The sequence below is a fragment of the Rhipicephalus sanguineus genome, chromosome 3 (assembly GCF_013339695.2).
Source record: "Rhipicephalus sanguineus isolate Rsan-2018 chromosome 3, BIME_Rsan_1.4, whole genome shotgun sequence".
Taxonomy (NCBI): Eukaryota; Metazoa; Arthropoda; class Arachnida; order Ixodida; family Ixodidae; genus Rhipicephalus; species Rhipicephalus sanguineus.
This window is the reverse complement of record NC_051178.1, coordinates 208,647,266-208,665,794: the sequence shown is the minus strand read 5'-3', so window position 1 is coordinate 208,665,794 and position 18,529 is coordinate 208,647,266. Positions and strand designations below refer to the sequence as shown.

General features: G+C 45.7%; 1 protein-coding gene across 2 annotated transcripts; it reads left to right on the top strand.

The window, feature by feature from the left end:
* The first annotated feature begins 1,266 nt into the window (after positions 1 to 1,266).
* Positions 1,267 to 18,115, top strand: LOC119388190 (tigger transposable element-derived protein 6-like). 2 transcript variants are annotated; one of them, XR_007415517.1, is made up of 5 exons: positions 1,267 to 1,643; positions 8,555 to 8,656; positions 9,627 to 9,808; positions 10,255 to 15,926; positions 15,958 to 18,115. XR_007415517.1 is itself a non-coding variant. In XM_037655844.2 (4 exons), exon 4 carries the CDS (start codon positions 10,562 to 10,564, stop codon positions 12,149 to 12,151), a length of 1,590 nt encoding a protein of 529 aa, XP_037511772.1. In that variant the 5' UTR covers positions 1,267 to 1,643; positions 8,555 to 8,656; positions 9,627 to 9,808; positions 10,255 to 10,561; the 3' UTR covers positions 12,152 to 18,115. The 2 variants fall into 2 exon arrangements, 1 of the variants encoding a protein (XP_037511772.1); XM_037655844.2 differs by having other exon boundaries at positions 10,255 to 18,115.
* Positions 18,116 to 18,529: the final 414 nt, after the last annotated feature.

The following is an 18,529-nucleotide window of genomic DNA, read 5'->3' as shown; positions in this document are numbered from 1 at the left end:
CAGAATAGACTTCAACGGAACCGCCATCCTCGAAAGGGAAACCAAGTGGAGGAGGAGGTTGCTACTGGAGTCGTGGCACATACAGAGGACCACTCAAAATATCAACCGTTCCCTCGGAACTCTCCCCCCGGTGTATGTGCATGGGCTACGCTCCGAGCTGGTTCCGAAACGTCGGGTTTTTACGTGTTTTCGTAACTTTGGTTGGAGAATAAATATCAGTTATCTCAGTTTACTTACCCAACCAGACAGACTTCTGTCTAATGTTTACCTTCAAAACTGGTTATTGTGTTGAGCTTTCGATCCCAGTTTATACACTAAACCTCCAGGAAAAGCATCATCCAGTCTTGAAAGGGACTTGAAAAATGTGCGCCTTGAATTTTTTCGTTTGATGTAGGACACAACTTTCGAAGTAAGAAGGCATGCGCGCCTCGTTGCGGTGCTAGCGGCCGATGCCGCAGGCCTATAAGCTTTGAAACTGTTGATGATTCAGCAATTGTCGGGACATATTTTGTATCGAGTATATAAAATCGCGCCAGCAGCGATTATCTCACCTACTTGCGCTAGCACCAGGCGCGTAGCCAAGGGGGGGTGGGTGTTTGAACCCCCCCCCCAACCCCCGAAATAAATTTCTGGCTACGCCCCTGGCTAGCACGGTTCGAAACGTATAGTGAGCGAGTTGCAGCTGAATCGCTTGGAGAAGTGAAATATTCAGGACCCCTTTAAAGGAAGTTTACATGGTCGCGTTGGGTTACATGGTAGCGGTCTAAAATATCGGAGGGGTGGGAAGAAAAAAGAAAATTAGGTGGCGCTATTTTCTGCAGCCCATAGGAAGCACGGCTGCAACTCCGCAGAGAAGAGAGCAGGGGCGTAGCCAGAAATTTTTTTCGGGAGGGGGGGAGAAACCCCCAACCCCCCACCCCTTTCGCTACGCCCCTGGAAGGTAGCATGACAAAAAAAAATAGAAGATAAAGGAGTTTGGGTTTTAAACTGAAGCTCAGAGCGTGGGTCCGCACCGCCATCGACCGAGCGACGAAGGTCGTTTGAAATATGGTGCAAATCACGAGTAACAGTAACGGGAGAAATAGGGAGTTTGCTTTCCTGCTCGCTCATTGTTTACAGCTTCCAGAGTGTGCGCTCCCAGATCCAGAGTTGTCATTTCCTTCCGCGTGGGCTTTACGAACACTCTCCTGTCAGGAGTCCACCTGAACGTTTTCTTCGACGTCCATTTCCCCATTGAAAGCTCCTTTCCTGTCTACGTGCAGGGACGACAAAGAGGGGTCATCCACGGGGACATAAGTGATTCCAGCAACGCGAGCCGCGCGGAAGCCGGGAGGGTTCCCAAGTTCAATGGCCCTCGGTAAGAAAAGAAGCTCGGCATTCATGCAGGAAAAAAAGGGACTTCCGCACAACTGGATGGTTCCACACAACGGGGTGAGGCGGGGTGGATTCGCCCCCTCAGAATAGCAGTGGTCCTTGCTGTCCGAGAAACCCACGGACAGCGAGGAGTGGGGAGGCCAGTGAACGACTACACACGATTCTGACGGTCATGCTCTCGGCGAAAATGTTGCCCCTCCTAGTGGTCGTGGCGGCGGCCATGGCCAGCACTGGGTCCACGGCGGATTCGGTGGCTTTCAAGGATTGCGGTAAGCACGCAACCTTTTAAAATTTGTCGTATATAAGTGACTTATATTTGCACGTCTATATAGTGCTAGATTACATTGCGCGAGTCATAAATAATATTGTTCTATAGTTCTCTTTCGTGCGTGATCTGAGTATACACGCAGATCTTATCATATTGCACCAATGTGGACAGCACGTGGCTTGAAGACTAGCATACCATTGCAAACTCTTGCACATTGCACATTGCAAACAAACAGGCACGATACAAGAAGGCTCGGATTTTATTTATTTATCTTTTTTTTTTTACGCAACGCGACTCACCATAGCGCAGCGAACGGCAGACAAATAGGTATTTAAGCGCAACTTCGGGGGGCGACAGGAGAAATTTTGTCATATTTTAAATAAGAGCAATCAGCAATAGATATCACACGAATTCAGCAGAGTCACCGGCTATATACGCTGATCGTCCGAGTCTAGGCTGGTCCCTAACATCAGAAGGCGATTCTGAATATTTAGAATATATAATTCACCAAACCTTTGCGCATGAGTCTATTGCTGCCGCTAGAGGTCACCAAAAAATGCTCGCCTTCCCAATTAAATGACTTTAGCTGCCGCTGCTGGTGGTCTAGACAGTGGTCGGAAACACGGCTGCTCCGTGAACCGCGGACGCAGACACATTGCCTGACCCAGCCATGGCTGTAACTGAAAGGGCCCCCAGTCGACGGCGCGTCACAAATAAAGCAGCCTACGGCAGCTTGCCGCCGTGCCTGCGAAGCCGCGCCGGCTGCGACGATCGCTTTGAATTCCGCGAAAGTCGAAAGTTCCGTAGTAGCCTGGGATTCTCTCGGTGGATTTCATGCGTGGTGGTCGCGTCGTCCGCGATGCCGAGTTTTCTCCGCCTCTCGCCGATCGTCGTGCCGCTGCGAACGGTTGCGTCGTCCGCTACGCCCAGCACCTCTCTCGGATTGAGTTTCGACTCTCTGTGATGTCCGTGCCTCTGGCCGATCGTCGTGCCGTGACGGTTCCCACGTCAGCCAAGCCGAGCACCTCTCACCGATTAAGGCCCGCCTTTCCGTGATGTCCTCGTGCACCGGCTCATCGTGCCCCGTCCATGAACTTCACTGACAGGATCCCCCACTCCTACTCTTTCCTTGTACTCTTTTAATCCCTCCTTATCCCATCCCCCTGAGAGCTACTGCTGAGGTGTCATCCCCTGAGATAGACAATTGCGGGGCTCTCATTTTAGATGCGAATCCGGTGGTGGTGTGCGGCGTGACCACCCTTACTGCGCATGCGCATACCCTCTCCACACAACTCCTCTCCACTCCCCCTCACCATTCCCCCTGTCATCTACCCTCTCCCATTTCCCCTATCCACTCATCCTCTCCCCTTCCCTCTCCCATACCCATCTCCACATCCCCACTCCCCTCCCCCTTTCCACTCTTCCTCTGAAACGCGGGCTAGACATGCCGAAATTCTCTCCTGCGCCACGTCGCGATGAGCTCGAGCGCATGCGCGTCCCCTCCCCTTCTCTCTCCTCTCCTACGCTGCCCCCTCTCGCCCGCCTGTCGACCGCGTTCCCCGCTCGCCCTGTGAGAATTAACGGCCAGGCTAGATGGAAGATACGACGCGCGTAGCGTCGCTCTTCGCGTTCCACGACGCGAGCTCGGTAGCATGCCCAACGAACGCCAACGGAACGCGATCGTGCAAGTTCTCCGGCTTCGCATCTACTCATGGTCCCCTTTAGCGGGAGATGGTGTAATTTTTCTTCACTTCCTGTTTTTTATTATTATCAAGAATCACTCCCCCCGTAGTAGCCTGAAGTGAGAGACATTTTGGCGCGTTTCCTTTTATCTGCACCAACCGAAGGTTACTGCATTGAGTACATCGTCTTCAAGAGAAAATGTACAGGCTGTTTCACACTTAGGGGAAATCTCGGAGCGCGTGGCATCGTGATGCGGCCAGCGCTGCAACCACGCGCCGTCAGCAGCTCGCGCGTGCGCAGATGTACAACTCTACACCCTTGAAGCGTCTGCGCACGCGCGAGCTGCTGCCGGCGCGCGATTGCAGCGCTATCGCGATGCCAGGCGCTCCGAGATTTCCCCTAAGTATGAAACAGCCTGTACATGCAAGACTATATAGTTGGTCTTGCATGGCTGTTGTAAGAAATTAGCGCATATACAAACAGAAGAAAAAAAGGCTTGTCTTGCTCACCTGTCTTTATATGTATTTTTTGTTTGCGCTATAGTCGGCATAAGTCTCAGTCATCTGTGTGCACGAGAAACAAGCAAGTCCGGGACGCTCCTGTCCGGAGGGGCGCATGGGGATAGTTGAAGGAGTTTACAATAGAGAGCATTAGTAGAGGGAAGCGTTAGGGGCGCCCAACAGAAAACCGGAAGGTGAACGCAATAATTTGCCCCCCGTCCCCACTTGAGAGTATATCATGCGTTCCGGCAACAGTGAGCGCGTCCACTTCTTGTGTGTTGTGTGTGTGTGTGTGTGTGTGTGTGTGTGTGTGTGTGTGCGTGCGTGCGTGCGTACGTGTGTGTGTGTGTGTGTGTGTGTGTGTGTGTGTGTGTGTGTGTGTGTGTGTGTGTGTGTGTGTGTGTGTGTGTGTGTGTGTGTGTGGCGGTATCGTCTGCTAGCGCCTGAAAAATTTGACATATATATATATATATATATATATATATATATATATATATAGTCAAGTAGATCCTCCGTGAGAAGTCACAACGTTGTTTATTTCGACGTTTCAGCCAGAGTCTGGCCTTCATCAGGAATTCCTGATGAAGGCCAGACTCTGGCTGAAACGTCGAAATAAACAACGTTGTGACTTCTCACGGAGGATCTACTTGACTACTTGCAACGCTACGGCCACTCCACCACGATGCCTGCCCATATATATATATATATATATATATATATATATATATATATATATATATATATATATATATATATATATATATATATATACGGTGATTAAAGGGACACTAAAGGCAAATATTAAGTCGATGTTGATTGTTGAAATAGCGGTCCAGAAACCTCGTAGTGCTACTTTTATGCCAAGGAAGTGCTTATTTTGAAATAAAATCACGTTTTAGTGGTCCGCATCGCGTTAGCGCACTTCAAATCACCCGCCTGAAATCAGACTTTCATACGTCACTGCTGCCGTGCCCAACGTTACCCGCCTTTACTGCGCGACCGCTGGCACTAGTAGCAGCAGAGCGAAAGTAGCGGGACCCACAGCAGCAACAACGGTCATCGAAGCCATCGAAGCTTGCCGCACTCGCCGCAATGGATGTGGACGGAGAACTTGACAACGAGACATTGGCTCGCGACGCTGGGCTCTAATTCAGCGACTTGAGCCCCGATGAACGCGGTATGCTGCTGAGGGCTCGTAGGGCCGGCGTCGTTGCATGCGGCATTTTGTCGAACTTTCTGTCAGAGCGACTTTCACGAGCGCGCAAAACACACGCGGCAGTACGCGATCCCGAAACTACCACTGAGACGCGACCGCGAGCGAAGCAGGGCGCCGGGCGAAGCGCAGTTCGACGAAAACGGAACTTTTGAACCACGCGCGCCTTTCCCCATGGCAACGCCACAGAGGTTCTTTTTTCCGTGAATCAAACGGAAACGAACAAATAGCATTTTATTACGTCTTTTGATGCACGGAAGGTTCTTTTTTTATTGTTGCTATAGTTTGATTACTAGTGATTTATTGTGGGCAGACTCTCATACGTCATCGGGATCACTTCGAAAATGTCCCACTCGTGGCGCTCGTCGTGTGATACATTTAGCTTAATTTCTCGGTAAGTAGGGCACTGCTGTTGATAATATTGCCGTTTTAGACGTTGTCATACATTGAGCTTTCACTCTGACATAAATTGTTATTTGCCTTTAGTGTCCCTTTAAGAAGTAATAAGAAGTGCAGGCTCGTACAAAAAAAAATCACAGCATATCAACGGAGTGAATGATGATGAGTGGGCGAAGCTGCGGAGGTTCATCGGTAAACCGTGAATCTTCTGTGAATTCTGCCCAGTACATCATCACCGACGTGAGATCGGGCGCGTTTATACTAAAGGTTCGATGAGTTATGACGACTTGCAGCTCACTTTAATTTTACATGTGCGCTGTGAATTTTCATTGTTTAGAAAACCATTACTTTAGAAAACATCTGGCGTCTTTCGTTAAGCTGCTGGCGTCTCTTCGTTTTGCTTTAGAAACATCTGGCGTTCTTTCGTTTTGCTTTTAGAAAACATCTGGCGTCTTTCGTTGGTTTATTTCATCAATCAACGGCGTTTTGAACAAAATTTTTATTGTTTAATCACGCACAGGCGAAATCTCACCAGGCACTACCTTGGAGGTAAACAATGGCTGCTAATGGGAATGAGAGACAGAAGAAGTCGGCTTTTAGCTAACACTTACACTTCTACTTCTACTAACGTTTCCTACTGGAACATGCCAATGGCTGCTAATGGGAAATGAGAGACAGAAGAATTCGGCTTTTAGTTAACGCGCACGCTGCGAATTTTTTATTGCTCAACAACGCACAGGAAAAATCTCCCACCGGCACCACCTTGGAGGTCCAGATCTGGTACTAGCGTTACGACTGGTTACGCACTACTACGACTACGAGGGACGAACGGGTGCCGCCTTAAGGAGCTTCGCCCCTAAAACAGACAAACGGCGTAAAACGTGTTCACTCACACCGAGAGCTATGGCGATCGGTATATTTGTGAGGTATCACGAAAAACGACAAACAACAAAATCCTGTTTGTCGCTTCGGTCGCACAGTTCGACCGCACTGAAGGTGTTTCATGCATAAAACGGTTTTTGCCACGACATACTGTCAATACTGACTAAATTGTGTTTTTCTTAGCGTGCTTTTTTTTTTCATCTGCCATCTATTCTCCATATTTCCATGCATGGATTTTGATGCTGAATATTATGTTCTTCTCGGTGATTCGTATTTGTCAACCAACGTTTTTGCGCATGCATAATACAGAATTTTAACTGTGCTACTGCATAATGTAGCGGCGTTTCAGTGTTTAACAATCAGAACACGTTATACAAAGGAATTTCTCATAGCTAAATATATAGAATGTCGTCTTCTCTTACAGGTATGCCTAGTAGTTTAAGCTTCCTTGACACCGATGCTGGAAATCCTTCACGTACTTGTGATCGATGAGCGGTTACCATCACCGCTTGGTTGCACTGAAATTGTGCGTGCAACCGTCCATAGGCATACGCAGGGTTCACCAGTAATTGGGTGGGGGGGGGGGGGGGCGTGCATGTTTCACAGCAGGTCCTACATAAAGCCCCTCCATCACGTCTGCTGCCGGCGCAAAACTCACGGAGGGGCTTTAGTGGCTTTAGTCCTATACTGAGGTATGGTATGGAGCAGACTTGGCGCCCGCCTTAGGTGCATGAAAGTGGGACGGGGGGGGGGGGGGAGGCAGGAGCCCCCCTACCACCACCATCTTTGTGCGCACGCCTATGCAACCGTCCTATTCAGATTCTAAATCAGATTCGAGATCACAGCGCCAAAGCTACGTTAACATTCAGAAGACAAATCATGGACGGATAAGAATCCAAACCACATTTCCGATTAGCAATCTGGGCCACACGTACACTTCTGGTGCCTATGACAACCCGGACGTGACACTTCATGCGTTTCACCGTGTATGTGTATGAGAACTTTGTCGCACAGGGCGAACTGCTCGACCGCGCTTTAATGGACGGCGTAGAAATTTAGTTACAGTGTATGGTTACAGCGAATGCTATCGTCGCATGCGAGGACACTCTACGGCAGTACAATACGTAGAACGATAGCCGCATCACTCACTTCTGCCGAACGTAGGCTTTCGCCCGTAGAGCCACAGGAACGACATTTCTGCGCTGTGGCCGTTTCGGGGAATCCTTCTTCTTTGGCTACGATAGGGCGCTGCAACACGTGCCAATATAGCACGTGCAATGCATGCTTTGAACGATCTGCGAAACAGCGGGTGTTGATGATGATAAGCCCCTCCACATAATGGGGCACATTGGCCGAAAAAGGAGCACATCATGGACATGGGCATCGGCAGGATTTTGTGGTTAACATCCCTGCCTTTCCTTTCTCTCCTTCTCTCTCTTGTCGGGGGGGGGGGGGGTGCCAACCCGTAGTGCAACGCCGCTGGAGGGCAAGAAAATGGCGGGGGGGGGGGGGGATAAATTTTATTGACACCGCCGCCCCAAGCCACACTAGCTCCCCATTCACACTTCCGTTCGGTGCAAGTGTGGCTTGAAAGGGAGGGGGGGAACAAGCGCCCTCTTTGCACTCCCCTGTCGAATGCACCCCCCCTCCCCTCTGGCTACGCCAGTGGTTCTTTTATAATATTCCTTAATAAATCGAAATGACGCCCGGCATGATAAGCGGCGTTCTATGACTCGTCCTTGCCACAAAATCTATAAAACGAACGCAATTGGAAGGGCGCCAGAGCAGCTTTACGTATATAACATAGTGTAATTTTAAAAATCGACAGCGTAGTTTTGTGTATTCCCAACTGGTTTAAAAAAGTCTTGGGCGAATGTACAAATTTCTTTTCTTTTTTTTTTTTGGCTCTGATGTCGAATACCCACTACAGAACATATGGTACGTAATCAGCCGAGGTTTCGGTGGTATTTACATGAAGCTAATTCGTTACTGAGATAAGCAGAAATTTTGAAGTGAATGAAAAGTGGCTTAATTTATTAATAGTTTACCGTGATAATCGACGTGAACCAACTAAGAATTCCTCTACGGCTGTGCAAACATTCCTGTGGTAGTGTCCTGTCAGGGCGCAAAAATTTAAGGCCTCCTAATTAAAGTCGTGGCAGCCTGTTGTTGATTCTAGCAGGTGTATATTGCTGCTGCAGTCATTTGAAAGCGTGTCTTACATATATACCGCAGGACATGGAAATGTGAGGAGAGTGAAAATACTAGGCTGCAAGAAACAGCCGTGCCACGTCAAGATTGGCTCAAGAGTGACCTTCGAGGCTTCGTTCGTCGCACGTGAGTAGATAGATCGATGTCGCTGATATCGTTATCTGAATCGCATTTACCTTGTATTACATGTTGTGTTGCACATGCTATTCATACCAAGATTCAATTGCTTTACATTCGCACTAAGGGTACCTATTGGGCTTGCTGGTTTGTCATGTGTCTTCGCTACAGCGATGTTTAAATATAACCTCACGTTGCTTCCATGCCAACCAATGTGACACTTGTCTTAAAAAGTGTAGCCAGCAAATAATGTTTAAGTTCGAACCAGCAAATAAGTTCATTTCTAAAGCCAGCCTTCATATTGCGTTACAATATTTGCGACTACCTTTTAAAATTTGCCGCCTTGAGTCGTACAGACATTTCCTCATATTTTTGCGTGCATGCATACGCATCGAACGAAACAGCCGCGATACTATTTATGTGTTTATCAGGGGTGTAACCAGAAATTTTTTTCGGGGGGGGGGGGGGGGAGGGTTCAGCCATACTTTATGTATGTTCGTGCATGCGTTCGTATGTGTGCGTGTGTATATATGCAAGCAAAACTGGAAAAATTTCGGGGGGGGGGGGTTTCAACCTCCCCCCCTGGCTACGCCCCTGATGTTTATATAACATATAAATAGTAACGTAACATATAAATAGTGTTTATGCGTAATATGTAAGTGTAGATGATCTAGGCCTCATGATGAGCTCTTTGCTCCAAGGGGCATCAAAGCCATTGAAAACTGCACTCAGTTGTTGCAATCACATGTTAACTCCATCCAACCGTAAAATTCTCTAAAAGCATAAAGTGTTCTGGATATCGATCATGTACCTGTTTTAAAGGTGAAGTAACGGTTTGGCAGCGCAGTGAAGTTCACTGTAAAACATGTAACATATGATCCTACAGATGTCTCCCCTGCGATAACGCCTTTGAGACAACGTAGGTATCCTGTAAATAAATAAATGCGATCAGTACGTAATTGGGTGTGCATGCTCGCAGCGTTCACCACCTCTTCGGCGGTCAACGAGATCGGAGCGTACATCGAGCGACACCGATTTCAGCTCCCGGAGCCGCACGTCGACGCCTGCACCAGCGGCCACATCAGCCCTTCGTGTCCCATGAGTAAAGGCCACGTGTACACCTACCGCTACACACTGCCGGTCCGGGAGATCTATCCTGCGGTGTGTATATATTATATATAATTATGATTCCCCGGTTGACTCACAACTTCGTTACACAATACATTTGGCAAATATGACATGTGAGTTTATGTGCGTTCGGTGCACGGAGCAAGGCTCGATGGAACTACCTCAAACAAAGGCTGCTGCTGATGTCAGTCAGATCAGCACGCGTCGTTTTCACGTGTTAATATAATTATAACGCAGAATTCGCCAAAATAGTGTGCTAGTACAGTTGTAGCCAATGTATTTATATAAATCTGTAGCTGCCGGACAAACATTTGCATTGAGAGTGAGGTACACAAACCAAATCTGTCAGATCAACATTAGAGAGTTCGTTAGTGCAGTATGTTCATTCCAGCGATCACGTCTAGAACGAAATGCAACCGCTAATTATGGCCGCTGAGGTGTGTGGGCCGGTCACTGTAACTGTCACATTGCACTTTCAGACGCCGGCAACAATTGAATACAAGCTGGTCACTCAAGAAGGTAAGGTCGTCGGGTGCAGCCACGTTCCTGTCGTGATCTTCAGATGATGGGAGGCGGTCTCATCAAATATTCAACGCAGTGAAGTTCATGTAGTTATTATGACTATCGTTTGAATAAATATGAATGCAGTTGAAGCCTCTGTTTGTTCAATTTTGTAAATACCATGAACTACAGCTGCTGCTACTCAGTTTCGGTTTCTGTTGTAAACAATGACGAGCAACAATTCGAGCCAATCCAAAAGCGACCAATCGATACGGCCGCCACAAGATGGCAACACCGTCCTTGCAAAACATGAGCAGCGAAATAACAAACATAAGTAACAGTAGCACAACAACGACAAATAGGAGACAAAAGGCAGCAGCGGGAATGCTAACGATAGACGACAAGGCGCAGGCTTGTGACCCGCTGAACAAAGGTGCGTCGAAAAAGCAAGGAGCCGATGCGTACGCGGTGCATTCGACCGGAGTCGTCAAGATGATGCGCAAACGAAGTAGCGAGCCCGTCGAATTCTGTGCGGACGCGGGCTTCGGCGGCTGCGGTAGCGGCAGCGGCGTGGTCACCAAACGCAAGTTTACGGCCCACTTGAAGTTTGCAGACATTGATGCAGCCATGCTTCAGTGGGTTTTGGAGAAGACATCGGAGAAGGTTCCGCTCTCTGACAGTGCCATACAGGCGAAAGCCAAACAACTTGCACAGGTCTTGGGCACCACGGACTTCAAAGCGTCCAATGGCTGGCTGTACAAGTTCAAGGAGAGGCACGGCTTCGCGCTCAAGAGCGGTTCCAAAGAGGAGGGAAGTCGTGGCACGCTCGAGGACATGGGCGCAGGTGTCTGTGGTCTGGGCAACTACCACCACGCGCTTCTTGACCACGACCCCGTCCGTGTTTACAGCTGCTGCGAGACGTCCATTCTTTACAAGAGAGCACCATTCGGCAACGGCTGCGAGCCGAGCCCCGAAAGCTGTTCGCCCGACGACCGGCTCACGGTGCTGCTGTGCTGCAACGCCAGTGGCACGCACAAGATCAAGCCGCTGGTTATCAACAGCCAGCGCGAGACTCAGGAAGTGCGTGACAACATGACCAAGTTGCCCGTCACATACGCCTGGCAGCGGTCATCTTTCATGACAAGCAACATCTTCCAGCAGTGGCTCTGGGAGTTCGAGAAGCAGGTGGAGCACAACTCCGTGCTCATCCTAGATACGTGCCCGGCTCACGTGAGCGTTCAGTCGGACCGTGTCAAGTTGCTCTACGTGCAGTCCAACATGCGCGAGCTGCAGCCTCTCTACGGAGGCGTCCTAAATCTTTTCAAGTGCAAGTACAGGGCTGACCTGGTGGTACACTATCTCAATTTCCCCGACCTGAGCAATCGGATCTCCATTCTGGATGCCCTGCTCCTTCTGGGTGAGGCTTGGAGCCACGTACCGCGCGAGACCATCGTCAACTGCTGGGTGCGTTCGCAGCTGCTGCCAGTTCGCATGTGCGCTGGTCGCTCACAGAATGGCGAGAGTGACCCCATGGACCAGCTGTGCTCGTCACTTATGAAGGTGCGCCCTGACATCACGCGCAAGGACGTTGAAGACTACCTGCACTGCGATGACTCGTGCTCTACAACGTACAGTTTCAGCGAGGAGGCCATTGAGAGCGCAAAGCCAGGTATCACCGAGGCACCTCCTCACTCGCAGTACCAGCATGGTGGCTGTCCTACCAACCTGCGTCCTGGTGAAATACTGGGTATGCTTGATAAAATGGAGCATTTTTTCACACACCAGGCACTGACCAGTACCACCGACTTGCTGGCGATTCACAGCCTTCGAAGCAAAACTATACAGATAGCCAGCAATGACTTTCAGATTGAGTGATTCACGGTCTTCCTTCCTTTTTGATCCAGCCAGCTTGTTTTTTGACGAGGTAGCTGAAGTTACGATGTAGAATGGTCTGTGCAGACATGCCCCCCAGGCGTTGCCGGGTCTCCTTAGCATTTAGCATTTCTCAATAGCCCAGCGAATGTCACCTGTACTTGCTGATGCTGATAGGCGACACTTAGTGTCACTTGCACAGGTGGCTTGCATGTGACTTCACACAAACCATATTGGAGCACCATGTGACACCACTACTAGATTATGTATAATGTGCCGCTTGTGATGTCAGTGGTCTTCCCAACATGGCTGCCGTAATGTCTGTGCAAGTCATCTGTTGTCATTCATGTTGACTACTTAGGTAAGGATGAACCCTATTCCAACCATGGAGCCTGTGTTCAACATAGTCAGGGTAGCATCAATACCTGGTATATATGGTGTAGTAAATATGCAAGTGTAGATGATCTAGGCCTCATGATGAGCTTTTTCCTCCAAGGGGCATCAAAGCCATTGAAAACTGCACTCAGTTGTTGCAATCACATGTTAACTCCATCCAGCTGTAAAATTCTCTAAAAGCATAAAGTGTTCTGGACACGATCTTGTACCTGTTTTAAAGATGAACTAAAGGTTTGGCAGCACGCATTTGGTTGAGACTCGCGCTAATATCAGCCATTCCTCTATCCTTGCCTATCACGCGTGGCCAAAACGCTCATTTGTTTTTAGAATGGGTTCAAGAGTGCAACCCTGGACAACTGAGACAAGCAAGCACTACTGACAGAATTTCATGTTTTGATATATGTAAGTGAACATTTTACATGTCTGCTGTATCAGTGGTAATGTCTTGGCAAGTAAGACCATAGAGGCTATGCAATGCAGGAAAAAAATATCCCGTCATTGAACTGTACAACGATGATTTAGTAACTTCAAGAGGTACAGTCACTCATGTTTTTCTTTGCCCCATTCTGGTCTTACATGCTTTCAGCCAGCTTAGTTTATCCTCAAACAAGAAAGCCCATTTGCTCAAAACCTGAGCACCTGCTGTAGCCATATACTTTCAGCAAGTCTGCCACTAAAAGCAATTCAGTACTGTTCATTCCAGTATAAATTTTTCTGTTTTAGAGTAAGAACGTGGTGTGTTCTTTTACCAAAAATTGTTTGAGCTGGGGGGTACCGGGGGAAGCTGCATCGGCTCCATTTTGATGTGTCTGCATAAATAGCGCATAATTAGTGCTAAATGACATTAATTTTCCAGACATTATTGTAAATTAACTAAAGGTTTGTTCAAAGGATGAGCATGTCCGTTGTTTACTTTTTTTTTAAATAGTGCCTGTAGCTCATCAGTACGTTATATTTTACCATAAAATGGCACGACGCTCATTGGACATTGCTGCTGCTCTGAATTATTTTAACAATGAGAGAATTGTTGTAATGTGTATTATGAGCGAACAGTTAAGTTTGCAGACAGTACGCATGCCTAAGCTGCATACACATTGTACCAAGCACGTTTTAGCAGCCAATAATCTTCTGAATTTTTATTTTTTACTGTTCACCTTTTCATTGACTCTTAGTGTCATTCCAACTGCCCAATATTATATTGAGGAAGTAGAAGAGGCAGCTGTTGAAGCATATGCACTTTTTTTTTCTTTTTTGTCAAATGAGCATTTCAGCCAGGTATCAATTAATGCCAGGACCATGCCACTAAGTATTATTTTTGTAGTCCTTGTAAGTTCCTATTGTTTACACCAATGAGTTGTCACTCATATAACCACATGCATTTTACATCCATATTGATCCCCTTCTCTATCTTTTTTGTACGCGTTCCTATGTTTGTTTTTAAAATGACTAGCGTGCACATTTTGTTCTCTTGTGGCATTATTATACAATGTTCCTCATTTTACCATGGTTTTTATGTGCACAGTCGTATTTGTGTTGTAATGATGAATGTTCTTTTGTTAAACCACTCTTTTTTTTTTTTTTCGTGTGAATGATTATTGTACTTTCAAGTTTACTTTCACTGTGTAAAGTACACAGCTCTGAGACAAGAATGCATGTTGCAGATCGCAAGACTGCTTAATGATATGGCAGCAAGAGGATATGACTGCTACATATTATGTTTGCAGGTGATAGGCTAACAACAAACATCTCACATCAAAGCGTATTGCTTGTAAACTGTATATAACGTCCTAAATACCAAAATCTATGCAGGAACTCAAGTACGACATTTTAGCATTACCGAGCAGCAACGTGTAAGAAAGAAGTCACGCAAAGGTGTCATGTTAGCGGCATTTTGCGTGCATGTAGTTTTTCATATAGAATTTACAGCATTTAGAGAGTAGTTATCTATGCAGTTTTATGTGTTGTTCTGACCCACACAAATTTACATGATCTGTGGGCACAGCTTACTATGCTGAGCTACACCGAACATCGAAAAAAAAAAAAAAAACTGACAAACCTGTTTAATGCTCTTGCATTGTGCAACAACACATGCTAGTTTTTTAGAGTAGGTTTTTGCAGTAGGCACACCTAGTGCCTCTAAAGGACTGTCCAGAATCATGCACTACACATATCATTCTATCGATGACAAGCTTTTGCTGTTTTTATTTCTTTACGAGAACATATCAAAAATATCGCTTTCAACTTGAACTTGGTGTGCTTATATAGATGAAAGATTGCTTGCTGAATTTATTCTTTTAATGAATATCTTGCACTTTAATTTGTTTGATGGCATATGCTGCATTTTAAATTCTCTAGCTGTGTATTGCATTACAAACTGACCACGCACCAGCTGTGGTGCATGTGATGCCTTGTGTGCTGCGCAAATAAGCGCACTGCTGTTTTATGCAAGGTCTACAAGCATGGAACAAAATGTATTTCCTTCTTGAGTAGTCATGTTTGTATTCATAGGTTATCTTTTGTTGCATTTCTGTGTAACATACTTGTAGTGTTCTCAGTGCACCAAATATTTTACTCTTGTTTACTTGGAGGTCACACAGTGTTCATATCTTAGCTGTCACAGTTTTTTTATCATCCACGATTATTCCACCTGAGCGATGATTTCAAGCAGGAACTTTTTCCTGTAGAAGCATTCTTATTTTTTTTTTAAGTTACAAGCTTGTTCGGGGTACTGAGAGAAAAAACAATTACGATGTGTTTTGTTTCCTTATGCAAACATTTCTTCATTTTGCCCATTGTTACTTGCTCGCTGCTACCAAAGAAGTGGTCAAACACTACAGGGGCATCATTGGGCATAACCTTCATGTCAGAACGTTTTAAGACATGTAGTATTCATGTGTGCTTTGCATTGTTGGCTTAGCATGTCGACATTGCAAAATTTTGTTTCCTACTAGACACGTTAAGTGCAAACTTGTGTCGCATTGTATGTACAAAAAATATGTGGCCGCATTACATGTCAAGCATATATCTGCAAATGCAGAGCCAAATCAAAACTTCGTCTGAACATTGTGGATGTGCAGAACTTGTGCTTTCCTATTGAGTTGTGCTTTGGGTATGTAGTGGAGGTATACATTATGTGCAAAAGGGGAGGTAGATGATTGATCCCTCTGCTCCACATTTTCATTGACATGAATTGCCTCGAAACACTCTTCATAGTTCAGATGGCGCACGAACAGCAGATGTTAAATTTAGCTATATAATTATTGATAGACAATATAAAATTTTCTGAATGATAAATTGGAGCCTCAATTTTAAACTGTCAAGCTGTTATTTGTTGAAAGCCACTAAATTCATTGCATTTTTGATACTGTGCAATTGATAGCTGGTAGGTTGTATTTCTTAACAGCAACGTGAAGCTAAAGTCTGACCAAGTAGCGATTTTCTTTCAGTTGCTTGCCTCTAACATAATAAATGTTGCCTTTGTATTGGAGCACAACAGTTAGGAGGCTATTTTTACTATCTCAATGTACTGGGCACGTGCTCATATTCACCTATACTTAACATGCGCCCAACATGTGAATAATTGAAGATAACTTCACTTGTGTCTTTACCACAGCAAATTCTTGGTTTATCATCTCAGCAGGAAATTGACAAGAATGAATTTTCCTTACATTCGTCACTGCAATTAAACATTTGCATAACATTTACCTTTCATAAAGTAGCCTTAATGGAAGGGTGTGAAATTTGATGTACATTCCAAAATATGCACTCTGACCAACAGTGACAGCTCTTTCTGAACTTGAAATGAGTTGCATAAATGTTGAGAGGCAGCCTCACCTCCCTTCCCCCCCCCCCCTTTTTTTTAGCACCCCCAGTAGCTGCTCATTCTGCAGCACTACTACAAAGACGAATCAAAGTTCTGAGCTTTGGATAAAAACCTCTGGCCTTAGTATGATAAGCTAGCAATCTGCCAGTAGGGTTGCTGTGGATTTTAGTGTGCTTGTGAGACTTGATGCTGCTGTCTTGTGTGCTGTAAAGAGTAAGCGATGGCTTCACAAAGCTTGTACTTTGATGTGGTAGTTGAGAGTGGTTTGTTAGAAGTCGACTTAGCCAGAGACTGTAGAAGGACATTTAGCAGCTGGAAAATGTGTGCCAAATTGTTTTTGTGCCGTTTGGGTACAAGTTACCATTCCTAGCCCTGCATGTTTTATGCAGACTGTACTGTACATAGCAGTCATTGCCTACCGTAGCTTGTGAAGCGTGTATACTCTATGCATAGCCAAGGTCTGTGTGACATACATGTTAGTTTTGTTTGCCTTGTGCATCTTTAACTGGCTCGCTTTTGAGAAAGTCCAGATGAGCAGTCACACACTCTGTTCTTGCCCTCCGTTAAATGCACTAGTGTTCATTTTCCTCACTTGGGAGAAAAAAAGGCACTTTAATCAAGTGCATCCATTGCATGCAGTACTTTGTTTTATGTGCATTTTGCTTCCATGTACTTTGAATTTAATCAAGTGCATCCATTGCATGCAGTACTTTGTTTTATGTGCTTCCATGTACTTTGAATGTGTTCAAAAATATTGACACTGGCCTAGGTGCACAAAAACCAAAAAGAAGACTTTCCCAAGCCTGACAAAGCCAAGCTTTGATATAAGATTGATACCTCAATATCCAAATTTATGCTTGATGAAACTTGCTGTAAGGGCCATTACAGCATATTTGATAGGCTGGAGGAGCTAAGTTGTAAGTAGCACATTAAACTGTTTCTGAAAAATTATTATAAATACCTTTTTTTTCCTCCTGTGAGGGAAGGATGCACAAGTATGCTTTATACGGTCAGATATAAAGTTGAATAACTTGCTTATAATCTTCTGTAATGTGTATGGTGTTTGGGCTTTTTAGAGGCAAGCTTGCAGAACTCCTGTGCTTTGCGAGTCAGTTATGAAGTGTGGTTACAGTACGAAATTGCTTGTACATAGGAAGTTTCCATTAACATCTAATTGTTGGGTGCAAAAGCAAGAGATGAGCCACCAATCAAATGTCCTTGACCTCTTTTTCTTTACATGTATTTGGTTATTTGCTACATCTTTACTTTTGATAGTTGCTGTCATCTGGTCAGCCTTGTATAGAGAACAAAATGTTAGTTCTCATCAGTAGCTGTAGAGCTTAAAAAATAATAGCCATCTACATTCAACCCAAAAAAGGCCTGCCTATTGATGCTGGGCATCAACACAAAATATGCAATTTAGCATTTTTTAATAAAAGCCATTTAATGCAGCAACTGCATGCAAACAGAAAGGACTGCTGCAATTCCTTCCTGTTGTTAAGACTGCAGCTTGGTAAATAAGGTGGAATACACACATTCAAAGTGTTGGCGTTTCAGATGTCAAGCAATACATCTTTACCACTGCTGTATGTATGAAGGCTTCGTGCAAAGGAAACAGTTCATTGAACTTGTACATCTGTTCAAAATGAAGCCTTAGAATTAACTTGTGGGGCACCTTTTTAAACTACTCTGCATGGGCACGTGCAGTATCGTACACTTTTGGGAGAAACGCTTCATAGTATTCAGTCAGGTACGTATTTCGGATTTTCTGTTACGCTGCATAAAAAAAGGCCGATGTGACCCCGTAAGTTATCTGCTATAAAAGATTAGTGTGCCCTGCTTCATGACAAATTGCAGCTTCTACGGACACTCAAATGCTTACAAGGCATTTCCTCTTAAAGGACCCCTGACAGCGAAATTTTCGTTGGTGACTTTTTTGCTGTAATTTGTAGCTTTGTGTCTGGTAATCTCTAAATTAAATCGTAAATGCTCTAGCGTATCGTACAACTAATTCTAGCGTAGTTAATTGTGACCATTTTAGCATCACTTCAAAACGCCCGCCTAAAAACCACAAGAAACTGGCGCCCCATGCGGGGGAGCGTCAAAGACCACGTGCACTCAAGCTGTGGTGACGTTGACAGTGCAGTTTTCAAATCGGGGCC